The sequence below is a fragment of the Marmota flaviventris genome, chromosome 4 (genome assembly GCF_047511675.1).
Source record: "Marmota flaviventris isolate mMarFla1 chromosome 4, mMarFla1.hap1, whole genome shotgun sequence".
In the NCBI taxonomy this organism is placed as follows: Eukaryota; Metazoa; Chordata; class Mammalia; order Rodentia; family Sciuridae; genus Marmota; species Marmota flaviventris.
The window spans coordinates 84,755,160-84,781,255 of NC_092501.1; the positions used below are offsets into that span (position 1 = coordinate 84,755,160).

Here is a 26,096-nt window from a genome sequence, read left to right on the forward strand (position 1 = left end):
TATGTTTTGCCACTGGGGTTTCCCAATGATGGAAGGCCTCTTTTGAGGAAGGCTGAGAAGACTTGCAGTAATAGTATGCCTACCCAAGATGACCTGGCCTTTGCATCACTGAGACTTTGAGCTTGGGAGTTGAGTGAGAACCCTGGTTGTTTCTTTGTTATACCAGCTTAGGTCAGTTTCTGCTCACCAGACTTGGAGATTTCCTGCTACTTAAATCAAGTGATATCTTCATGGAGTTTCTCATCAGTTTTGCTCCTAAGGATGCCAGAGATCAGTTAGGCACAACGAAAGACCTCATGGGTCAGATCATTCCAATAATTTGAGCTTTCCCTATTGCCTGGGGCAGTAACAGTGTCCACCTCCATGAAGATGCAGATCTTTAGTACAGTGGAGGCATCTCTGACTAGAATTCAAGGCTTATAAAACTCCTGCCACTTTCATCTTCTGGTGCGAATTGGAACTCACTTGATAGACCATTTCCAGTGCTTCTATATACCAGGCTTAGGGTTTCTTTCTTTCCATATGATATGTAATTTTTGGTGTACATATCACCAGAGTGCTAGCACCAATCTCCTTAACACCATAATTAGTTGCAAAATCTAATACAGATGCCACCCAGAGAGCTATGTTTAATCTAAGTTATATTCCATAATGTAATGAGTGAACTTTGTTTAGATCTGATATCAACAAACCAGTTTTGAAAAAGATGATTTTGAGATGAAAGGGGAAATTTTCAAAGGGATTGAATGTTTGGTAACATGAAAGAATTGTTATTAATTTGTTAGTTAGGATAATGATAGTTTTAAGTTCTTTTTTTTTTTTTCTTTTTCTTTGGTGCTGGGGATTGAACGCAGAACCTTGTACATATGAGGCAAGCACTCTATTAACTGAACTATATCCCCAGCCCTATTTTTAAGTTCTTGTTATTGACATACATTGAAATATTTTTTGCATAAGATGATATAACAGATTTGTTTTAAAATACTCCAGGAAAGTAGGTGGAAAATAGTTAAAATTGTTAGATTTTTTTTTTGGGGGGTGGGGTGGTTACTGGATATTGAACCCAGGAGTGCTCTGAGCTACATCTCCAGCCCTTTTTATTTTTTCTAAGTTGTTAGGCTGGCCTTGAACTTGTAATCCTTCTGCCTCAGCCTCTGGAGTCACTTGGATTACAAGGAATGTGCCACAATACCAGGCTTAAAAAAAATCCACCCTTTCCTAGCACTTGGCATTTTTCTCTCTCGCTCTATTTAGTATACAAGTCTTATCTCTTAGGAGCCCATGCAGTGTGTGAAGGAAGGTCATTTGAACTGAACACTGCTTGTCTACCTCATGGGTGTGGTATTTAAGATAACAGAATCAAGATAATGAATCACAGTGGCACTTACAAGTGCCTTTATAAAGTTCATGTATAGAAGGCTGCTGATCTAAAAATGTTATGGGTTTATTTATTTACTTAGTGGTGCTAGGGATTGAACCCAGGATGTTGAACATGGTAAGTAGGCACTCTAACACTGAGATACATCCCCAGCCCAACATAATTACATTTTATATCTGTGGCTTCATATTCCCTGGGTTTGGCCTTATTGAATTTATCTGTCTATCTATATTTATTTATTATTTTGGGCGGGAGTACTGGCATTAAATCTAGGAATGTTCTACTATTGAGCTACACTCCCAACCCTTATTTATTTATTTATTTGAGGCAAGGTTTAGCCAAATTATTCAGGCTGGCCTTGAACTTGTGATTCACTTGCCTCAACCTCCCAAGTAGATAGAATTACCCACATGTGCCACTGCGTGTCCTGCCTAATTTCCCCATTCTGACTTCTGGGTTCCACTCATTTGTCAAGAAAATTTGATGGCTTTTCAGAATTCTTATTTTCATGTTCATTCACTTTCTCTCTACTGGTCCCATCCATCAAGTTCAGATTATTTTACTCTTATGATGAACTTCCGATTAACTTAATTGTCTCCCAGAAAAGAGAATGTGTAGTTTTCTTTGATTTTAAACTTTAGTAGATTTTTGTTTGTTTGTTTTTGGTGTAGAGGGTTGAGCCCAGGCAGGCTTAACCACTGAGCCACATCCTCGGCTCTTTTTATGTTTTATTTTGAGACAGGGTCTCACTTAGTTGTCTAGGGCCTTGCTAAATTGCTGAAGCTGGCTTTGAACTCAGAATTCTCTTGTCTCAGGCTCCCAAGCTTGGAATTATAGGCATGTGCCACTGCTTAGAATTTTTATGGATCATAAGCAACAGATAAAAGTATGCCCAGGTATTGAAGTCACTAGATTTCGGTAGTCCACTTTCAAAAAGAAAAAAAAAAAAATCCTTTCTCTCTCTCTCTCTCATTAAACCCCCATCCCCCATCTGTTATATATATTTTATATATTTATATTGGGTTTTGTGTGTGTGTGTGTGTGTGTGTGTGTTTTGTGATGTTAGGGTTTGAACCCAGGGCTATGTACATGGTAGGCAAGTGCTATACCACTGAGCTCTACCTCCAACCCCTATCTTATATTTTTAGAAAGCACTGTAGGGTTGGGGATGAAGCTCAGTGGTAGAGCACTTTCCTAGTGTAGACAAGGCCCAGGATTCAATCCCCAGCGCTGCTTTAAAACAAACAAATTAAAGCATTTTAGCTAATCAGTACATCTATTTTAGAGCATTTAGTAATTATGCCAGATAACAAAGGAGAGAATGGTGGAGTTATTGGATAACTCCATCAGGGGGCAATGCTGTTCTAAGTGGGTACAAGCATGGCAAGTTGACTTTTTAATGATATCTAAAGTTTTTTCTTACACTAATAATTGCTTTATTTAATTTTTGTTTTTACATTTTAGCTTTTTGTGAATATAGTCACTCTGTCTAAGCTGGGAAAGAGAATTAAATTGACCAAGTAGCCTTCTGACCGAGGACAACTCTCTCAACCTGAATGCTATGAGTTGCTCACACCAGATTGTAAAACTAAATAATATCTGATTCATATTTTTCATTAGGAAACAACTAAAATTCCAGTGCTTTAAAGGCATGATATGTCTTGTGATCTACAAAGGACAGCATGACCCAAATTATAGGCAGACCTCTGTATCTACTTGTTCCCCATCCATGGATTCAACCAACTACAGATAATATTCTGAAAAAAGTTGCATCTTTACAGAATATATATATTTTTCTTGTCATTATCCCCTAAACAATACAGTATAATAACTTTTTAATAGTATTTACATTGTATCATGTGTTATCAGTCACCTAGGAGTAATTTAAAGTGTACAAGAGGATGTGGGGAAATTCTTTGAAATACAGCAGCATTTTATATAAGGCACTTGAGCACCCTCAGTGTTTGGTGTCCCAGGGGATCCTGAAACCAGTCCCAGCCAGATACTGAGGAAAGACTATGCATGATGACCAACCCTTCTGTGAAGCACATCAGAGCTGGTCAATGACTGGTGAAGAAACTTATTTTGAAAACCTCCTAGGTTTCAAACATTCCAAGAAAACAAGCAAAAAGTATTACAGATGCACTGATACTGATCATTGCTTTTGTTTTGAGACATACACACACACACACACCCCGGGCGGGGGAGAAGGAGAGAGAACAAACACAGGTCCTAGTTAGTAGTTGGAAGTTCCGTTGGCTTATGGTCTTTTGGAGCCAACCATTCATAGGGAGGTGCCATAATTAGATAAATTTATGCAAGCCCCGCCCTAGGATGTTGGCTCCTTCCCGGGCCCTGGCTTAGCCTGTGACCTCCTCCACGCTGAATTGGGAGCTGGTCCTCCCGGAGCTGGTCCTCCCGGAGCTGCTTGGGGAGCCCTGGAGTGCTCCGCAGAGAAGGGCGGGGTAGCACCTGTTGGACCTCTGTCCTGAGCCCCCCATGATGAGAAAGGTCTAAGCACATGTGACATCATCTGACTGAGCTGGATGGGCCTTAGTGGGTCTTGGAGGGCCTTGACGACGGAGGAGCAAATGCCCCTTGCAGTGCTGGCCAGGCTGCAGGCCTGAGCGCAGAGCTGGTTGGACTCACGCTCCGCACCTCCATCCGCGAGCGGAGGCCGCTCAACGGCCCCCAGAACATCACTTTCTTTCTTCTTCTGTTAAATGTATCCTGCGCTGATCAAAGGTTGGTTTATCTAAAGAAAAAAAGAAACGTGCCAAGACATTTTCCAGTATGTTTAAGACCCAGTAGTTTCAAAACACAGTGGGGTTTATCTTTCATAGGGGACATTCTTTCTGTAAGTGCAACTCCTGATTCTTCTATTTGATTTTGTAGTGAAATGTATTCGTCACTCAGAAATGGAAAAGATCCACTTAAAATATTTGTTTACTTTTCCCTAGTAAGGAACTAGTATTGGTTGTAAAAGGTACATTGATTAAATGTTATGGCACATTGATAAGTTTGTATTACTAGGAAATGCTTCAGGACATGCTATTAGGACAAAAATTGATGTTACTTAAAGAAATACCCAAGCTGCTCTACCTTTCTGAGTTGGATTTGTCTTGTTTTTGATGTTGGAATTCAAGCCCAGGGCTTCGTGCATGCTATGCAGGGACCACTGAGCTACATCACTATTCCCAGATTTTCTTCAATTTTATTTATTTATTTAGTTAGTTTGCTTTTGTGTTTTTGTTTTGTTTTGTTTTGTTTGTTTGTTTGTTTTAATTTGTGAGTTGGTTTTTAAATGTGTTCTTGGTTTCAGAGATACTTCCATGGTTAGGAATCTATTTAACTCATATTTTATGCTCCTGTTATTAATGAGTCATTTTGCTAGAGACTAGGTGGTCATGAAGAAACTGGAAGGTGTTCTCACACAACTGCTAGTGTAGATACCCCTGTGGAGTTTAATCAGCTCTGGGGGGTTCTGGTAATGAGATCTAATTTGAAAGTTGATGAGGGAAATAGTCCAGTTTGTTGTTAGGAGTTATTCCTGGCTGAGTGAACAGCATATGCAAAGAGTGGAGACAAGAGAAAGGAGAGCACATTGGAGAAACCAAGAGCAGGGTGACATAATGCAAACCTCAAGCCATTTCCACTTCTCAGATGAGAGCTGCCCTTCATTGCCTCTGTGGAGCAACCTGACAGAAGGCCACAGCTTGCAGAATGCTTGTTTCCCTAAGCTGTTTTCTTGCGTGAATCCATGCTCAAGGTCATGACCCCAAGCCTATTTACAGCAGTTATGTTTACTATTATAATTATGGAACTTACTTATATGCTGATGAAATGTAAGTAGGAGACCAAAGAGTCTTTGAGTCTATGAAAATGAGTTTAAATACTTTGGAGAGGCTCAATAAACATAGATTGCTAGGCTAGGGATGTAGTTCAGTGGTAAAGAGCTTGCCTAGTGTGCACAAGACCATGGGTTCCAATTCCCAGCACTGTTAGCACAAGGTGCATAAATGACAGATCTGGGGAGCAGACTTCAGGTCAGGAAGCTCTTCTTTATAATCTGTCAAACACCTGATGTGGCTCATTTTCAGGGATAAAATGGCTACTGACCATGAGGTTCCTGGTTTTATATATAGTAACAGGAGTTAGTTACTTTTGGCAGGTGGGGGCAGGCCCAGATTATGGGAGGAGTTTTGGTGGCAGGATCATTTAGGGCCTGGCAGGAGGTCAGGTAGGTAAACCATATCCTTAAAGCACAACTGAAAAAAAAAAAAATCTGTCAAACTAAGGAATCTTGTACCCAGATTGCTTTGTTAGTGCCTCTGGTTTTATTGCTGTACTTTAAAGAAGCCAGAAATGGGAATCATAACTGAAGCATTGTGGATGTGGATTATACAAGAAAGATGTAGAATTTGTTTCAGACAACCATACACTAAGAGTCCCTCTCTGTATCATGACAAAATGAATAATTGCATCTTTACATGTTTTAAGTTAAAATGTTTATGGCATAAATACTTAAATTGTTTTTTTCTGGTCTTTTGATATTTAGGCAGGTCCCCTGTGCTCCACCTCAAAGCTGTAGGTCCCTGAGGCTATGGCAAGATGAAGGTGAGGGGGAAGGGCTCAAAGGCTGGTCTAGACTGGAGATCCAGCTACTAGAAGGAGAAGGAGCCTGGGGCAACCAGGAACCACTGAAGTGTTTTAAGGAGTGAGATGGTTAGATTTGCATTTTAGAGAGATGATTGGATAGATTGTGGAGCTAGTGGGAGGAGTCTGTTTCTTAATCTAGTGGCTACGGATTCCTGAACTAGAAAATGACTGTAATACTGGAGAAATGAAGAACTTGGAGGTCAAGCAAACTGTCTGGATGTTTTGGGCAAAGGAAAAGGAGGCCATGCTGTCACCATGCCTGGGTGACACCAGAAGAGCACATGGTTGGGGAGCTGTTTCCTATTCAGGTGGGTGGAATAGGAGCCAGTTTTCAGTTCAGTTGTCATCACCTTGGATTATAAGGTCTGGTGAGGGGGAGGGAGACCCAGGCTGGAGGTATAACAACATGGGAGTCATGGGGGTGGGGAAGGGTGAGCAATGAGAAGAGGCTCTTTGGGCCAGTACTGAGGATCAAGAACATTTGGGAACCAGTAAAAGGAGAAGTTCAAAAAGGTGATAGAAAAAGTAGTCAGAGAGGTAAGTAGAGTCCCAGATAAACTAGGAAGCCAGGGGCTTTGAGTGGGTGAGTTAGGCAAATGCATAACTAAGTGTCAAAGGCAGCCAAGACAGGGTTATGCCTGTCCTTTCATCTACTTGGAAGGCTGAGGCAAGAGGAAGACATAAGCCAAGAGCTCCAGGGCCATAGTGATAACTCAGCAAAAAAAAACACAAAAAACCCATCACGTGAGTAAAAAAATACCCTTGGGATTCCGGGTGAGGAGGAGCCTGCCTGGTGACCTTGATTAAAAGTTTGAGGTCAGCACCAAGGTGGGACCAGAACAAAGTAGAAGGCTGTGGGAGGGGTCAAGGCTTTAAGATGGAAGTATTTTATCTACTTAGCTTAATCTGTGTTGATGGTTTTCTGACTTTATGGCTGAAAATATCCCATATTGCTAAGGATTAATTAAAAATGATTTGTTTTTGCCCTATCTGAAAGCTCATTAAAATGAATGTGCCAATTCTTATCAAATGGTTTTGATGGAAATAGCAATGTTACCTTTATATCAGAAAGTTCCCTTCGTTGATTTAGAATTATTTAATATACCAACATTTAAGAAGTTAGAGGAATTATTAAAAATACCGAGTGCTTATATCATTTCAATTCTCTACCACTGAGCTACATTTCCAGTCCTTTTTTATTATTTGTTTGTTTGTTTGTTTGGTACTGGGGATTGAACCTAGGGGTACTGTACCCCAGTGAGTTAGACCACTGTTCTTTTTATTTTTTATTTTGAGAATGTGGCTTGCTAAATTGATGAGGCTGACCTCTAACTTGAAATCCTCCTGCCTCAGTCTCCAGAGTTGCTGGGGTTATAGGCATGTGCCACCATGCCTGGCTTCATTTTTTTTTTTTAAATGAAAGTGAACCATAAGAATTACCAAAGCATATTTTTTGAAAAATCTTATAGTAAAGTTAAGAAATTTATTAAAACTCTGTGTTTGGCGCTGGGGTTGTGGCTCAGTAATAGAGTGCTTGCCTAGCATGTGTGAGGCACTGGGTTCAATTCTCAACACCACATAAAAAAATAAATAAAGATTCAAAAAAAGTGTCCCTGCATCCTCTTCTCCTCCTCTGCCTTAGTTTTTTGGTGTTCATTGTTTTAAAAATTCCTATTTATATTTTAGGGCTGGGGTTGTGGCTTAGTGGTAGAGCACTAGCCTAGCATGTGTGAGGCACTGGGTTCGATTCTCAGTACCACATACAAATAAAATAAAGGTACATTGACAACTAAAAAAAAAATTTTTTAAAAATTACTATTTATATATTTTGTTAGATATAACAGATTTACACATTAGTTCAGTTAGAAACAGATTGTAGCATACTTGTATTTTTCCTTAGGAGGACCACCTGAATAAGGCACTAAAAATTCTGGATACAGAGAATTAATGAATCACTAAAGGGTGTGGGTCTCAAATAGTTATTCTGGCTGCATATTGTTGTAATTATTTTTGTGAAATTTAATTTTATTAACATAGCTTTGGGTTACAAAGCTAGAGCTGAATTTTAATTTTCTGTTGACTAGGTGTCGAACCCTGGGCAATTTAGTTAGCTACAGTCTTTTTTTTTTTTTTTTTAATGTGGAATGCAGTGATATTTAATATAGTTATAGCATTATGCAGCCATCCCCATTATGTAATTTTAGACCCTTTTCATAAAACCCAAAGGAAGCTTACTATTCAGTTTCTCTTTCTTCCCAGCCTTTGGTAACTACTGATCAGCTACAGAATCTTTAGTGCAATGGAGAATTTTTTTTTTTTTTTTGCTACATCCCGAGTCCTTTTTAATTTTTTTATAAGTTGACCAGGCTGGCCTTGAACTTGTGATCTTCCTGCCTCAGCTGGGATTAAGGCCTGTACCATTGGACCCAGCTGCAATGGGAGAAATTAATTAATATTACCTACCCCACAGATGTAAAAGAATGATCTGGTTCACAGAAAGTATATAGTAAATAAATATTAGTAGTAATCAGGAAAGCATTAATTTGTGCAGGGACATGGGTAGTGATGAGCAGTGAACTGTTTCCATCCAGAGTTCTAGTTATTTATTTAACCACCCTAAGTAACGGCTTAACCCTAGATAAGTCATGTAATCTAACAAATAAAGCCCTAGAGGGCTAGGGGGCTAGGAGACTATCAGGAACAATGTTCTCTCTAATTATTATACCAATATATGTTAAACAAATTTACAATATATACCCTCATAGTATTACAGGGGAAAAAATTTAACCAAATCTTTTCCATTGATTTTCTTGACCTCAAATTGCAGTCATTATCCAGTGTTTTCAGAGACTCCAGTAAACATTTTGTTACAAGTATGGGAAGAAGAAGAAACCACAACAGGTGTTGAGGTGCACATGTGTGGGTGTGCACATGCACATATGTTGTGCCTTTGTGATAATTGTGAGCACACCATTAAAGCTTTCTGTTTGATCTCCATTTCTTAGATCATCACTTTATGTTTTGTTTAGTTAAATCACTTTTCAAAATTTTTCTTTCAGTAATGAATCAGAAAAAATATCAAATTAGATCTTACTTGCTGAGCACCTGTTTTGGGTGATAACAGAGCTCTTGGAAAGCTGGTTGGAGTGTTGGTGACCCAGGGTTTTGATTGTTAGGTGTGAATGTCATGTGTCTTGCCCAGTTCCTTCTTCCTTTCCATTTCCACTTTATATGTTCATGCCAAGGAACATGGGTGTTGGTTGTATTTATCTCTAAAACAAGTTGGATTCGTTTACTTATCTTTAGACAAGTACTTGCAGTAAGAGTATTTTCCTGACTGCTAAGATGGTACACAGCAAAGTCACTGTCTTTTGAGCCTGCTGAGAGATAGCATAGATTCCACAGAGTCCAAGGCATTTAGAAATTATGAAAGGCTTCTGTATGCAGGAACAAGGATTACAAGCAGGGACATCAGTGCCTGAAACTATATTGCCTGCAAGTCTTGGAGATTACATTAGCTCCAATAGCAGTTCTCTTCACTGGTATTTCATTGCCTATAATCAGGGTTTTTTTGTTTGTTTTGTTTTTTTTAAAGAACATAGTGTTCCAGTTCTTGCTCAGAAAAACATGATAAAGTATTTAACATTTTCTCTGCAAACTCATGAGATTTCATTTAAAACCTTCACCATTTTAAAAATTGAATTTGTTCAAATCTTCCTGAACTATTGAAGAATGAACCTTCTTCCAAATATCACGTGTCTCGTTACTGAGTTTCAGACAGTGGATTTTAAAAGGAGAGGAAGGAATGATAAACATAAGAAGAGGGAGAGTTAAGCGCTCTGGACACCTGGCAAACAACTTCTAAGTATCAGTAGTCTGACTGTTACTGGCTTGTTGCAAGAAGTCTGAGGCTTGAAGGTAGTGGGTAACCTTCCCTAGCTCAGCTAAGTGCAGCTGAATAGTAGATAGTGGGGCTGGCGTCCTAACCAGGTCCAACAGTTAAGAGAACAAAGAAGACTACAGAAAAGCAGAAATATATTTATTAGACCTTGAAGGATGAAACCTGCACACAGAGGACAGGAAAGTGCTGGCCTTTAGTGAAGAAAGTGCCTTGTCTTCTAAAGGACAGTTATGATTTATTTGTTTCTGCATTAATCCAGGTTCTAGTCAGTGCCCAGGTACAGAATGTCTTGTTTGGAGCAGTTTTGGGAGCACATAGGCTATGGGTGGGGGTAATGATGGGAGGGTTCATTTAAGCCACCCAGAGCAGATTTTCCACAGTCTTATGTATTCGAGTCCACATGACACTAGGATGAACAGCTATAGCTTTGAAGGCACAAAGGCACTTTTCCTTTATCATTGCTTTCGACGCATACTGGATGCTTTTCACAGTTTGTTCTTCTGACTCCGGCTTCGTTTCTTTCTGTGCTGTAAGTGATTGAACCCTTTCCTTCTGTGGCAAAGAGCCTGTACCAGTCAGCCTGTCGTCACCATCAGGAGCAGTCGGTGTGCTGAAACAGTGGCTACTGTTGAATTCAGTGCATGCTAAAAAAATGGTATGTTGTACATGGCATTAAATGTCTTTTAGATTTCCTTGGAAACTGGCATAACTGACCAGGAGATTAATAATACAATGTCTGTTTTTAATCCATTCAGAACTAAGGAATCACCCTGGGTACTCAATTATTTATGCTAATGGATAAGGGAATATTGGTCTGAATAACTGATAGCAATGTTGCAAATTATTTCCTGTTAAGGACATCTGCCATCCCAGCTTTAGAAATAACAATCCATTTTAGCTGTGGGAGATGGCTAATGAGTGTCCATAGATCTTGGTTATGTTCCTCTTGGTTTTGGGTAGCCATTGCTGGTGTGGGAATTGGCACCATTGGTCAGTCCAGCCAGTGATTACCAGAGGTAGGGGTTTCTTGTTTCTCGACTGAGGTGATAGCTGTCCTTGAGCAGTGCTGTGCTCAAAAATAGCATTGCTCTGCCCTCCAGGGCCTCCTACTCTCAGCACCTGCCCTGTGGCTCTTGGGAATAAAAGCATGTCAAAACCCAGGGGAAACAAAGTTCCTAGGATATTCCTCCATTCTGGATATCTCTATAACATTGGGAAATTACTGCTTTGAGGAAACAGCAGCAGTTGGGAAACTTTGGTTGCTAAGTAGGTATGCAGTGCTAATTCTACACATCATCAGAAGGTGTGCATGTAAGAACATCTGTACCATATTATACTTAAGATACCAGAAATTCAGCTTTAATGACTACCTACTCAATCTCAGGAAACAATCCTGGAGGGGTAGAAAGGTGGCCTGCTTTGAATTTGAGGTATTACTACTAACTTGCCTCTCCAATAGCCTTTCTTTTGAATATGCATGTAAATACATATGGGTCTTAGGCCCACTTTCTCTAAAGTAATTTAAATTCCTGCTTCTTTTTTTTTTTCAGTGGGGGTGGTGGTCGTTGTGATGGTAGTGGTGATGTTGGTGCTATTGGGAATTGAACTCAGGGGCATTCTACCACTGAGCTACATCCCCAACCTTTCCTCCCGCCCCTTCATTTTTATTTTGAGGCAGGATCTTGCTAATTGGCCTAAGCTAGCCTTGAACTTACGATCCTGTGCCTTCCAAATTGCTAGATTACAGGTGTGCATCAACACATATTTATAGAACAAAATGATCAGAACATTCCATGTGTTTTCAACGTTTACTTTATTCTGATTGCTACGTATTTGATATTAATATATAATTTGGCTCTCTTCACTTCTGGGACTGACTCTCAACTTACTTCTTGTGTTGCCAGTAATAAATGTTTCTAACTGCCCAGTCCCAATAATATATTGTAATGATCTCTTGCCCAAAGGAATTTGGGAGGGGAGCAAGATTTTATGACTTCTTTCCACTATCCTTAAGTTGTTTTTTGTTTTTGTTGGTGTAGGGCATTGAACCCAGGGACACTTTACCACTGAGCTACATCCCCAGCCCTTTTTTGTTTTCTATTGATAGGGTCTTACTATGTTGCTGAGGCTAGCCTTGAATTTGCAATCCTTCTGTCTCAGCCTCTTGCCTCACTGTAATTGCAGGCATGCACCACCACTCCTGGCTGCAGAAGGTTTTTGTTGTAGTATTTTTATTGATTTGGCAAATATAGGCTGTAATCAGTGAACTTTTTTTTTTTTTTTTAACTAGAGGTCAAACTTACTTATTCTATTATACTCTTTTCTTTTTAGTAGTGGCTTCTTCCAAAAATAGATTGCTAGGTGAACATCCTTAGAGAAGATACCACATTTCAGTTCAGCATTTGTTTATGTATCATTTTCTCTTCTTTTTTATCTTTATTTCATTTGGAATGCCCCATAAAATTAGTTTATTTTAGTGAGTACCTCTGTTCTAAGGTCCTGAATTCTCAGGGCTCCTAATCTAGTACCCTGACTTCATCTCTGGACTTAGAAAAAAATCTCTGGGAAACAAAAGCTGTTCTGTACCAGACGCTTGTGGAAAGTGAAAGTGCAAACAGACAGAACAAAGGACCTGTGGCAACGGAGCTTTTTCTTTTTGAAAACCAGCAATTTTAAGAAAATGAAAGTGCTGTGGAATTTATTTGCCTTTGTTAGAATGGATGCCCATAAGAGTGAACTCCCACTTCTCGATGCTTTGCTTCTCAGTGTTGGGCATTTTATCTCTTCACTTGACTAAAACCATGCCTTACTCCTTCCTTTCATAGTTTTCTTTAGTTTCTGAATCAATGAAAGAAGCACACTGGTATTCAGGATTTTGCCTCATAGCAGGGTTTCTCAAGGAATGTTGCACAAGAACAGTGGACAACACACAACAGAAAGTTGCCCAGAACAACAGCTCTCACAGCTGAGTGTGCATTGGCACAACCTGGAATCTTATAGAAAGGCAGATTCTCAGTCCTCAGAGCTGGGCCCAGCAATCTTCATGTCTGACCCCCTCCCAGGTCTTGTGAACACTGCTGGACTGCAGGTCCCTGGGTGAGGCTATAGACACTCTCTTTGGAGTAGTAATATGTTATGGTAAAAAGAAAACTCTGACCAAATAAGGTTGGGAAGCTCTGTGTTAATCAAGATTAAACAACAGGCCGGCTGGACTTCTTATGCCTGTGATTACTGATGAAACTTGTGGGGTGTCCAAGGAGTAGATAAAGCATACAGTAGGTTTCAGACTTTTCATGGATCATCTTAGGCAGCTAGCATTCCACAAGGTAGACTAGGAAACTTTACATAACATTCATCTGCTATTAAAAAAAAAGTATCTTTTGAGTATATAATTCAGTAAAGCACCATGTTTATTGAGAATAAACGTACCCCTGTTGTACGAACTATTAATCATTTTAAATATTTGATTCTTAAGTTATCTTTTAAAAATACTTGTGAAGGGCCTGGGGATGTGACTTCGTGGTAGAGCACTTGCCTGGCATGGTGGGGCCCTGGGTTCAATCACCAGCACCGAAAACAAATGTAAAGGAAAAATTTGAAACTGATTTAGTTGCTTGTTATTCCCAGTATGTGTTTCACTTTTATTGTGGGTGTGTCTGCTTGTTTTTTAATAGAGAAAAAAAAAGTGTATTTCTCCCAGTGCTGGAGGCTGGAAGTTCCATGTCAGGTAGCCAGCACCTAGTTCTTCTCACTTTATTATACATGGCAAGAGGGGGAGTGCATCTCCTGTGGGGTTTTGAAATTATGAGTTCCCCAGAAAACTTTACTTAGCTGGATTCAAGCATGGGATAGAAACAACCAAAAATATTTGAAGATTAGAAAAGCCTTCAACACAGTAATACAGTCAACATTGGTATTATAATTGTGTAGCTTTGCATTCTGAGTTTGTGCATGATTTTTTATTTTGATGTATTTTTGTAGTGCTGGGATTGGAACCCAGGGCCTTGCACATGCTAGGCAAGTGCTCTTCCACTGAGCCACACCTCTAATCCCTGGTGCTGTGATTTCTATGAGAGCTGGCAAGTTAGTAGGGACCTCAGTGTTTTTCTGTGCGATAGTAGCAGCACAACAGCTAAGATTTACTAATTCCCCATGCTGTTCTGAAAATAGTGTATTCTTTTTTTTTTTTTTTAAGAGAGAGGGAGAGAGAGAGAATTTTAATATTTGTTTTTTAGTTTTTGGCGGACACAACATCTTTGTTTGTATGTGGTGCTGAGGATCGAACCCGGGCCGCACGCATGCCAGGCAAGCGCGCTACCGCTTGAGCCACATCCCCAGCCCTGAAACTAGTGTATTCTAACAATCTAATGAGGATTATTGGTACTCCAGTCCCTCTTCCCCTGTACCCCCTACAGATGAGGAAACTGAGATGCCTAGTGGAAATGTTCCCTCATTTAGCTGTGGTCCACCAGGTAGTCATGATGCAACAGGTTTTTGAACATAGGCTCACCACTGTAAAGCATGTGTTTTACTAATTGGCACTATGGCTTTTTAAACCCACATTTATGACCTTGTGATCACTACTTTGCGTATATTATCTCATTGTTCATAAAGTTAAAAAGGCAGTGGCTTCCTGTCATGAAGAAATTGAAGGAAGCACACTGTTTGTTAACAGTGTCACAATGTAAAAGAAGAACCTTGCTCATTGTAGACAATTTGGGAAATACAGAAAAGTACAGAGGAGATAAAAATAACCCATAATGTTATCTAGAGAGAACCTCCTTTAAAACACATTTTTTCATTAGAGAGGAAAAATATTTTATTTTAAAAAATTCTTTAACTGCACTTTATAGCACCTCAACTTGTTTGTTTTGTTGTTTTGTTGCAGAGCTGGGGAGCCAACACAGTGCCTGACTTATTTAGGCAGGCACCCTAGCACTGAGCGCTATCCCCAGGCTAGAGGATATATATTCTATATAGTAACATATACATATTACTTGCACAGAGTAGGGTATACATGTACTTATTTACTTGTGCATCTTTCAAATAAGAAACCCCTCTTTTAAAGTGGTTTTATAAATTTGCAGTTAGTATAATACAGTATCATAACTCAAATTTTTGGCATACCATGATGTGAAATCCTAACTCAATTTTTGAACCAAGAGACCTCTGTGCTTTTCTCTGATGAAATAAAAGCCTCTGGAAAAGCTCTGTGAAAGTCTAACTCAGGTTTGGAGATTACAGTTAAAAGCAGCAAACACATTTCTACCATAGTCACCAAGGCTCTCCACTGCCCCTGACAGGCTGTAAGTGTGCTGGGGTTTGGTGTGTGTAGGTTTTGCTTTAGTTTAGAATTTCTTCCCTACAGTCCTCGCGTTGTGATGTCGCTGGAGCAGCTAGCCCTGGGTCACACAGAGTGAGCTGTCAGTTTCTGGGCAGACTCTGGCCAGGAATCCACAGGGCGGCTGGGAAGCAGTGAATAGCGATTCTGCAGTTCCGAACTGCCAGCCTGCCTATCTTCCCCAACACTGGTTTCTGCCACACCCTTGACCTGCCCTGAATGTTGCTGTTTTTCAGTCGCAAGGATGGTAGCTAGAGGGGAAATAGCAAGATTTTGGAGTCTGGAAAGCCTTCACATGGGTATGTGTACAGAGAATGGATCCTTCTGTTCAGGAGACTTTGCTGTCTTGACTCTCTCCAAGTTGCAGTTTGTGCACTCTCCCTTTCCCTCCCTCTTCCTCTCTCTCTCTCTCTCTCTGTGTGTGTGTGTGTGTGTTCTGGTCAGGTGTGAATGTGAACAATAAAGCTCATTCCTCCCAGGAAAGGGTCCTGAGGGGAGGTTTCGTTGCAGACATAGTCCATCAAAGAGATTGACTTTGTTCATGGCACAGTACTTAGTATAAAAGAGAAAATAGTAAGAGTTAAGCATGGTCTTTTTTTTCTGTAAGAGCCGAGGGGTCTGGTCTTGGCTACTGGTACTGTTATTGATTGCTACTTATTCATTTCATGAAATTTCCTTTATTTAAGAGGTTATAAATACATAAAAATGTTCCTTTATTTTAAAAATTTCTTTATTTAAGAGGTTGAAATACATAAAAATGTTCCTGGCTAAATTTAGGAGTGAGGTTGGAGGTTGTGAATTGATTTTGGGAGAATACTGTTTCAAAATTGATATTGCGTAGTCTTCTGTTATTTCACCATCTCATCACACCCTTTTTTGTATTTTTAATTTCTTTATTACAGTCACCCTAACTTCTTAGTTTTTCTAAGTATTGACTACTGGACTAGTCCCTATTTGAATGCAAAAGAAATATTATGCTAAGAAGTTATAAAGTATAATCCATGTATTCTTAAAAGAATCTGTGTATTCTCTTACTTGCTTAAATAAAAAAAAATTACTACACAGAAAGAATTTTCTCTGGCTGCTGTAACAGATACAGTAGGATGCTTTAAAAACAGATCTTGTCTCTGTTTTTGCCTTAAATAGACGCCAGTAGCTTGCACTGAAATGAATGAGAATCGTAGGTGACAGCTTGAAGGCAGCCTTGGGCCTTGTCAGAGCAATACTGTTTGGAGTTTGTGCTTTCTTCCTTGTTTTGATTGGTTTCTCTGCTGGCCTGGAGAAGACAAGGATGTGGTTATGGCTTCTGTCTCTGGCTGATTGTCAGAATCAGACTGGTGTTCCATTGCACTAACCCAAATTTAGAAAAAGGAAAAAGAGTTGCCCCCAGATTTCTATATTGAGAACACAAACCCTACCTTCACAGTGGCCTTGCTGGTCACTCAAGTGGCAGGGCTCAGTAATGCCAGCATCCCACACAGTACCCACTGAGTAAGGCCAGGATGAAAGGAGGGGGTGAGCGGGTGTCCTACTCTGGGAGTTGTTGTAGGGGAGGGATGGTGGCCTCCCTCTGACCTGCAGCATTCCTCCAGGCCTGGGAGATGATCCGGAGCTGCTTCCTCCCACATTCATGTAGAGACCCAGGGGACGCCTGACTCAGCCTCTCAGGGGAATGCTCTGTGTTGCTAAAGACTCATAGCATGCCAGAAGCTTTCCTTGGAAAGCTTGTCCTTTGGAAATGGATTTGGGGGACCTGTTCCCCTCCCCATCATACCCTTACGGAATTGGGAGAAACCTGCTCCTGTGCCAGAGCACCCCTTTCACCCTGGGCTCAGCTTCAGTGGACTGGCCCTGGCTGTAAAGGGCTAGCAGCTGTCTCCTAGGCCTCCCTGCTGGGAAAAGCCAGCTATGGAGTTGTCTTTACTTTCCCGCTCCGAAAGTTCCCTTGAGCAGTGTGTTCCTAAGACAGGTCTGTTATACTACATGCACATGTATGGTAAAATGACAGGTGCTATGTGAATTGACTATAAATGATAAACTAGTATAAAATAAGGAATAAAGCTCACCCATGGTGGGTTTGCTTTCACTTGAAAAAGCTGGTGAATGTTTGTGAGGCCCTTTGGGATACTTTGGTGATCCTTAGGGGGACGTCCAGTGAGAATAGACAGGGAGCCCTTCCCATTGATGTGAGCTAAGTGAGGCCAGAGGTGAGGCAGATTCCCCAGGATTGTTTTGGAGCATACACATCTCGTCTGAATCCAGCCCTACCATTGGGAGTAGTTAACCTCTTTGAGCCACAGTTTCCTCCTCAATAAACGAACAGTAATAATCCAGAATGCTGTGAGGCTCACAGATGATTTATGTCAGGCTGAGTATGATGCCTGGAGTACACTATAGCTCACTCGGGGGATGCAGTGGAACTGGCTGGAATCTTGCTGGGTTCCTTCCACCAGTTAGCCAGTGAGAGGCAACTATGGGAGCTGTAAGGGGCAGTGAAACACTGGCTGTGAGTGAAAGAAAAGAGGAGGCTTCCAGCACAGATCCTCAGGTGCCAGAGAGGATGGACAAAAAAAGCCATCATCAATGCCAGAAACCCAAGGAAGAACAGCAACTAGCTGAAAAGAGGAAACAGAAACCTAGGGACAAGCCAAAAGTGAAACCAGAGGGCTTAGTGAGGTTTGGCAGCCCACACTTGTAATCCCAGTAACTAGGGAAGCTGAGGCAGGAGGGATCACAGGTTCAGGACAGTCTGGGCAACTTAGATCCTGTCACAACATAAATAAAAAACTGAAAAGAGCTAGGGATGTAGCTCGATGGTGGAGCACTTGCCTACCAGGTGTGAGCCCCTGGGATTTAATCTCCAGCACTGCATTTAAAAAGAAAAAAAAAAAAGAAAACCTGAGGGCTCAAAACAAGATGCAGAGAAACCCCAAACTTGAATCCTAGGTCTGAATAGGAAACAGGATGGAGATCAACCTAGAGCAGGAGGAAGCAGAGTTGCTGGGCTGGTGGTGTGTGGGGTGGGTGGGTGGAGGATCCCAGAGGTGCTGGCTGCCCAGTCTCCTGGTGCAGACCTACCCTTGCAAGTCCTGTGAGACCCATTTTACAGATGAGCACGGTCAGGCTCTTTCAAAAAGTGATCTAGCGCATATGTGAGGCAATTTTAGGGTAAGTTTTCATTTTAAATTGAGAGGGGGGAAATTTATTTACTGGTGGTTTACTTAAAGACTTTTATACCCATTTTCAGAGGTTTGCTACAAATTTAGTTTAGTCATAATATAACTGGCTTCTGTCTGTTCTGGGCAGCCAAAGTCAAACATGGCCCCAAGTGGTATGCTGATGTAAAGCTGTATATATTGGGAGAACCATCTTAGTTTTTGCAGTACAGGGGAGTAAACTCAGGGGCTCTTTCTCTCTGAGCTACATCATTTTTATTTTTTATTTTGAGACAGGGTGTCACTAAATTACCCAGGCTTGCCTTGAACTTGCAGTCCTCCTGCCTCAAGCCTCCCGAGTAGCTTGAATTATAGACATGTGCCACCATGTCTATAATGGCAGGGAGACTATCTTTAAACAATCCTTAGACTTTATGAGAGGTATCAGTGAGGGCACTTATGTTCATTGCTGGGGCCCTTTTTTATTATATTATCATTCAATATTTCTAAAGATTAAAAAATACTATTTATGGAGAATGGTTTAAAAGTCTACATTGGGCTTAAAAGTGACTTAGGTGACAGTGATATTTTACATTCTAGAGTGTGAAAGATATTTCATGCTGTAATTCATTCAGCTAGCACTGACTAGTAAGCATGTTCCTCATCCTTGAGAAAGTCAGTGGGAACAGCTATAAGCTAACTTAAGTGTAAGAACTTGAACATACACATGGTAAGAATTTTGAAAGAGGTAAAGCTGATGTGTTTCTAGGACATTGAAGACAGATTGTTACTGTAGGGGATCAGGGAATAATGTGAGAAGAGAACTGAAAAATCATGGAATTCATCACCAGGAACTGACAAAAACTTTTGAAGGATGATTCGGAAGTTGACAGGCTGTTTTGGGAGGGAGGTTGCTGCATGTGGAGAAGTCAGCAAAAAGATCTTTCTCTTTTTATTGGGTACTCTTTGGTACCAGATGGCTATAGCAGAGCTTTCTGTGCAATCAGAATCCATTTCTCTGCAACCTGTGGCTTCCTGCATGGATAGGCAGTGAAAGACATGCCTCTTGCACAATCCATTCTTGTTATATAGTTTAAATAAGGTTAGTCTGAAAGTCCATTGGTTCCCAAATTTGGCCAGGCATCAGAAAGAATCATTTTGGGGAGCTTTTTGAAGACAGATTCTCAGCAAACACTCCCACCCACCCACCTTGATTCAGAGTGGGGCAGGACCACTGAACCAGAATGGGAGTGTTTGCTGAGAAAGCTTTTCTAAACATTCTCCATGTGATTGAGTACCCTAGGTGTCTGGGAACCATTAATGAGGAGTGGGTTGGGTGCCCTGGCAGCCAGGTGGCATGCTTTGACACTGCTTGTTCCCTCTGTGTGCATCTCAGTGGTTTCAGGGTCACTTTCTGGGTTGAGGCATTCAGCCATGGTTTCAACCCTTGGAGCAGCTCCCTGTGAAAGCCACTCAGGTCTGTGCACACAGCTGCCTGCCTCTGCCAGCCACTTCCGTTTTTGAGATGGGAAGTCCGAATTGCTTATCTCAACCTTGAGGAAGTCTGTAGGAGTGATCAGCAGGAGGTTTTCTGAAGTACATGTTTTTAACAGATTGTTCAAAGCCCGGGAATGTCCCCAAAATAAGATGAGGGAAATCCCCTCTGAGAAGCCTGCTGGCTGGGAAAGGGTGCTGCTCATTAGCTACTATGCTGGTAATAGCTAGCCCATGGTGGAAGTATTGTCTTCAGACCAAGCCCTGCTGAAGCTGAAGTTTGGCATCTTAATTCTCACCTTCCATCTGTTTAACAAAATGCTCCACATCTGCCTTCTCATCCCTCCTCTCTCAGCTAGCTATCCAGGGCAGGGACGTTTTCCTCTGTCACAAATGAGAAAACAGAGGTCAGAGAGGTCTAGGCCTTTCCCAAGATGGCCACTCTGGGACTCAAATCCAGATCTTGGGATTTCCAGTCTAGATCTTTTAAAATCCTGGCACTTAAGTGTGTAAAATATAAGCCATATGGGAAAGAGACCTTTTGTTTGTCATGAGGACAAAGCTCCAACAGGCTGTGGGCAAATAGGAAGGTGTTGTAAAAAGCAGCACTGCATTGTTGGTGCCTTTGGTGAATCCTGACCCCCAAGTTCATCTTGAATCAGTTGCCAGGTATGATCCTCTTATTTTTATTTATTGGTTTTGCAGTGTTAGGGATGCGACCCAGGGATGCTCTACCATTGAGCTCTATCATCAGCCTTTTTAAATTTGAGTTGCTAAGTTGCCCAAGCTGGCCTTGAACTTGGTGTTTTTCAGCCTCAGACTCCTGAGTTGCCAGGATTACAGGCACATGCCACCATGCCCAGCCAGGTGTAATCCTTTCACACATGTAAAACCTGAGTTCAGACAGAAGAATGTTATTTGTCTGAGGAGTGTAGGGGCTGCTTATTGTTGGCTTTTTTTTCTTACGTCTTCTTTAATTGTAAAAGTCCTACTGATGTAAGATATGGCACATCCTCTGTGGATACAACACTGTTCTGCATTCTTACTCCTGAGGCCAGCTCTGGCCAGGACTGGAAATATAGACATGTGAACTCTGGGAGGTGGTGGTGGTGAGTTCTCCTCAGGTGGCAGCTGTAGCCTGAAAAGTTGGTCAGTTCATCCAGGAAGTACACAGACTTGGAGCATAGAGGAGACCTTTGAGGCTAAACCTCAAGATGCTGCCATGTAAGGGACAGGGCTAGGAAAGGGGCACATGGTGCCTTGGGACGAAGGTGGCTCAAGTAAGGTGCTCAGGAGACTTGGGAGGATGGCATTTCCAGGAGTGATGGCTGCCAGTGATTGTTAAATGAGAGTGTTCACTCACTCACTGCGTGTTTGGAATTGGCGGTACTCTGTGGAAAAAAATCATTCTAGCCAGAGGTATGTGCTGACGTCAGTATGGAGAGCTTTAGAAGATAAAGGGGGCTCTTCCTGCTTGGCTGAAGCTTTAAGAAATGCTGTGCAAGGAGAACTCTGGCTGCTGTTATGTTGATAACAGCTGGAAGTTTAGGCTTTTAAAGGTGATTTCAGTTTGGAGCAGAGTTGGTTCCATATTTACTGTAGCATTTTTAAAAAATGGCTTTTCCATACTTATTTTCTCCAACAAAACAGTAGAGTTATCATTGAGAATGCAGAGAAACTACATCCCATCCTCTGCTGGTAGGAATGTGAACTGATGCAGCCACAATGGAAAACAGGATACAGCCTCCTCAAAAAACTAACACTACAAAATCACCCTGTGCTTCAAATTTTTTCTTTCTGGGTGTATAACTGAAACAATTCAAAGTAGAGTCCCCAAAAGAAATTTGCACACCCATCTTAATGGCAGCATTATTCATTTTAGTAGAGGTGAAAGAAATCCAAATGTCCATCCACAAGTAAGAAGATAAGCTGAATGGGGTGTATACATAAAAATGGAATATCATGCTACCATTAAAAAGGAAATTCTGGGGCAGGGGCTCAGCGGTAACGTACTTGCCTGGCATATATTAGGCACTGGGTTCAATTCTCAGCACCAGGTATGAATAAATAAAAGTCTATCAACAACTAAAGAATTTTTTTAAAAAAGAAAATTCTGATACATGCTACAACATAGATGAACCTTGAGGACATTTTGCTCAGTGAAACAAAGGGACATACTGTATGTGATTCCACTCATAGGAAGTATCTAAAGTAGTCAAAATCAAAGGGAAAGAAAGTTGAAAAGTGGTTGCCCAGGAGTGGGGGCAGGAAGAGAGGAAGTTGTGCTTGATGGGTATGGGGTTTCGGTTTTGCAAGATGAAAAAGTTTTAGAGAGCTGTTGCACAACAGTGTGAACACACTTAGCACTTCTGAACTGTATCATTAAAAAGGGGGGTGGGTGTTTGTTTTATCATAATAATTTCCCCCGATTTCACTGAAAAACATTGAGATTGATTGATTGATCGATACATACATACATATTGAGGATAGAACCCAGGGGCATTTTATTACTGAGCTACATCCCTTAGCTTTTTAAAATTTTTTATTTTGAGACAGGGTCTCGCTAAGTTGTTAAGTTGAGGCCTTGAACTCATCAGCCTCTTGAGTTGCTGGGATTACAGGTGTGCATCACTGTACCAGCTTGAGAACTTATAATTGTTCTACATCGCACAAAATACCCCTGAATAAAGGGTTTCCATTACTAAGTTTCATCTTAGCTGAGGGTTTTGAAGTCCTTTGCAGTTGGTAAGGAAGTGACCCTGAAGAGGATGGAGACGGCAGCAGCCCAGGCCTGTAGGTCTGGGTCATTTAAAGAGGTCTGTCCCTCACCAAGAGGTGGGTGTGGGTGTTGGCACCCAGTGGGCACACATAGGGTTTTCATTTAAACTGCAGGTTGGTGTTTCTCCATCAGCAATTTGTAGTTCAGTTTAAAACAAAAACAAACAAACAAAAAAAATAACCACTTATTGCAAGTGTTTGCCACACAGAAGCTCCTTTAAGTAGAATGGAATCAGATTACAGGAAGGCCTTGGAATACCTCGGAATACTGTCATGGAATACTTTCATAATGCAATAGATAATTACTGTGTAATTTCTTGTGAAATCATGAAACCACTATTTTAAGTTTACCTTGGAAGTATTGTATAGCTTGTCTCAGGGAGGGAGACAGGAGCCCCAAACATGAGAGTTTTTTAGCTAGGATCTGCGATGAACACTGGTGAGAGTCAGGGAGACGTGCGTTTCCATCCTGGCTCTGATCCAGCACTTGTGTAGCTCAGTTTAATAACTTAACTTCTTGGAACCTCAGTTTCTTCATGGGCAATTTGTAGTTCAGTTGGAAAATACTTATCCAATGCTTTCTGTATGTCAAGTATTATGATAGAATCTAAAAATAGATTCTGTCCTCCCCTGAAAGGAAGTTACTGTCTTTAAAGGGAAACAAAGATAAGGACAGTGAGCACAGATGCAGCATTATGATACAGCACTAATTTCCCTCTAATCTAGACACATACTGAAAAGTCCAGCTCTATAAAACACATCTGAATTATAGGATAAAAACACAAGAATCATTAGCTTAGAAGGAACTTAAAATCAGGAATGTAGTTAAGGTCATGAAGGGGAAAGGATTAAAACAGAAAACTGGATCAGGTCATTGACAGGCCCAATTGAGAACTGTAAGCTGGGGTAGGAAGCAAAGCTTAGCAGAGCACCAGAGTCAGTAATTATGGCTATTCTCCAGAAGGGTATAAAGTACTCAAGTTTTAGGGCAAGGGGGTTTAATATCTGCTTAGTAGCTTTTGTCTGATTACCAACAGCAGAGGGACTACAAGGGAGGTAGTACTGCTGGTGGGTAAAAGTGAGAGGCCCGATGCACACAGCTGGATGTATTGGGACTTCAGTTTACTTGTGTGTAATTGGGTACCCAGTTATAGTACCAACCACATAGCATTGCCAGGAGGATTATATGAGCTGATACACCCCAAAAGGCTTAAATTGGTACCTGGCACATCAAGCACCACATTAAAGAATGTCTGGTGCTTCTGTACTGTTTTTTACTTTGCAAAGTGCATTTAAACATCATCATTTCATTTGAGGCTTACAACAAATCAGTAACAATTACTGTTGAGAATTTATAATCAGCCCTGAGAGATGGGTATTTATTATTCACATTCAATGGATAAAAAGACACAGAAAGTCAAAACTCACACTCAAATAAATAAATAAAAACTTTGCAGCACTGTCATTTGAAGGCAGGTCATCTGACCCCCAAACCATGCTTTTAAGTCAATGTATCATATAGCCATGCATTACTTAATAACTAGGGCACATTCTGAGAAATGCATTGTTATACAATTCTATGATTGTGAACCTCCTATAGTGTTCCTACTAAGACAGAATAATATAGCCTAGGATACACCTGAGCCTTTGCTCCTAGGCTATGAACCCATACAGTGTGTTCCTGTAGTGAATACTGTAGGCATTTGTAATCATGGACCAATTTTATATCTAAACTTAAGAAAGGTACAGGAAAAACATGGAGAATTTTTCTACCGCATTTTCATCTTTGAAAAAAAAATGTTTTGTAGTTGTAGATGAACAACATGTCTTTATTTTGTTTATTTATTTTTTGTTATTATTTTTTTGCTACCAAGGATTGAACTCAGGGGCACTTGGCCTCTGAGCCACATCCCCAGCCCTATTTTATATTTTATTTCAAGACAGGGTTTCACTGAGTTGCTTAGCGCCTTGCTTTCGCTGAAGCTGGCTTTGAACTCAGAGATCCTCCTGCCTCAGCCTCCTACACTGCTGGGATTATAGGCATGTGTAATCGCGCCTGGCTCCATTTTGTTTATTTTTATATGGTACTAAGGATCGAACCCAGTGCCTCACACGTGCTAGGCAAGCACTCTGCAATTGAGCTGCAGCCCTAGCCCCTCCATTTTAATCTTATGGTACCACTGAAATGTAATTATGTAGTTGACTGAAATGGCATGGCCATTTCCTCCCATTGTCTAGTATTTATTGGGCACATAGTCTAGTTACTAGGATTGCAAATAATGATAGATCAGATTAGTTATTACATTGGTAACTTTTATTCAAGCCAGACAATAAAATGTAGTAGATGGTAATGACTGCTACAGAGGGAAATAAACTGGGGAGGATGATATAGTTTTAAATGGGATGGTCCAGAAGTGCTTGCTGGGAGGGGTGCTGGGTGCAGAGGCAGCAAGCCCTGGGCAGAGGGCAGTGCCTGTTTTGTTTGTAGTCAGGACACCAATCAGGGCCAGAGCAGAGTGGGAGGGGTAGGAGGCACAATGTGTGCCTAGGGAGGGCCTTGGGACTTTGGCTCTCTCTTCTGTGACTGGTTTTGAGCAAAGTAATAATACCATGAGACTGAAGAATGATGTAGCACCATTATTCTGGCCGCTTTGGAGAGAATCCTCTGTTGGGGCAGCCACAGGGAGACCAGAGAGGGGCAGCTAGATTGAATGAGCTCCAGCCATGTACCCAGGCCTGGGTGGTGGGAGACCAGTGAAAGGTGGCCAGGTTCTGGCTACCATAGCTACCATAGGAGTCAAAGGCAGACTTAGTTTACTGGTGAGTCACCTGTGGGATGTGAAGGGCAGCAGGAGGAGAATGACCTGTGAATATACAAAACATGTAAACCTGCTCAACTGCAGCTAGATGGGAAAAACTAAAGTTGAAAAAGGTCAAGTGACTTGCTCCAAGGGCATTTAGCTAGAAAGGCAGTGAAGCCAAGATATTTATTTACTCAAGTATTTTTTTTTAAAGTAAGTTATTTTATTTTGAATTAACAAGTAACAATTGTACAATCCTACATAGGATACAGTATGATGTATAGGTGCATTCATTGTGTTGTTTCCAAATGAGGCAGTTAGAGTATTCATTACTTCTAGCATTTATTATTCCTTTGTTGCATCCAGGGATTTTTTATTCTATCCTTTCCCTTTTGCACACTGCCTGTCTCCCACCCCAGGCCCCTGCCCTGCCTCTCCCAGACAGCAAGGTCCAGTGACTACCTTTAATGTCTGAAATGTTATTATGCTAATGTTCTGAGTCACCCGATCTATGTGTTCTTGCACCTCCTTTCCACAGTGCTCAGTAGATACTCCTCCATGGTGTGGAAACCACTGCTAGAAATCTTTC

General features: G+C 41.0%; 1 protein-coding gene across 4 annotated transcripts in view; it reads left to right on the forward strand.

Moving 5' to 3' along the window:
- Spata13 (spermatogenesis associated 13) overlaps window positions 1–26,096 on the forward strand; it is a 151,468-nt gene that overhangs the window by 99,677 nt on the left and 25,695 nt on the right. The window contains exon 1 of one of the 4 annotated variants that reach the window (XM_071611321.1): window positions 15,404–15,578. The exons of the other annotated variants lie outside the window; for them this stretch is intronic. Coding sequence (XP_071467422.1) covers window positions 15,524–15,578 — 55 coding nt within the window. The 5' untranslated portion in view covers window positions 15,404–15,523. Of the gene's footprint in view, window positions 1–15,403; window positions 15,579–26,096 lie in introns of those variants that run through there. 4 annotated transcript variants of the gene reach the window in all.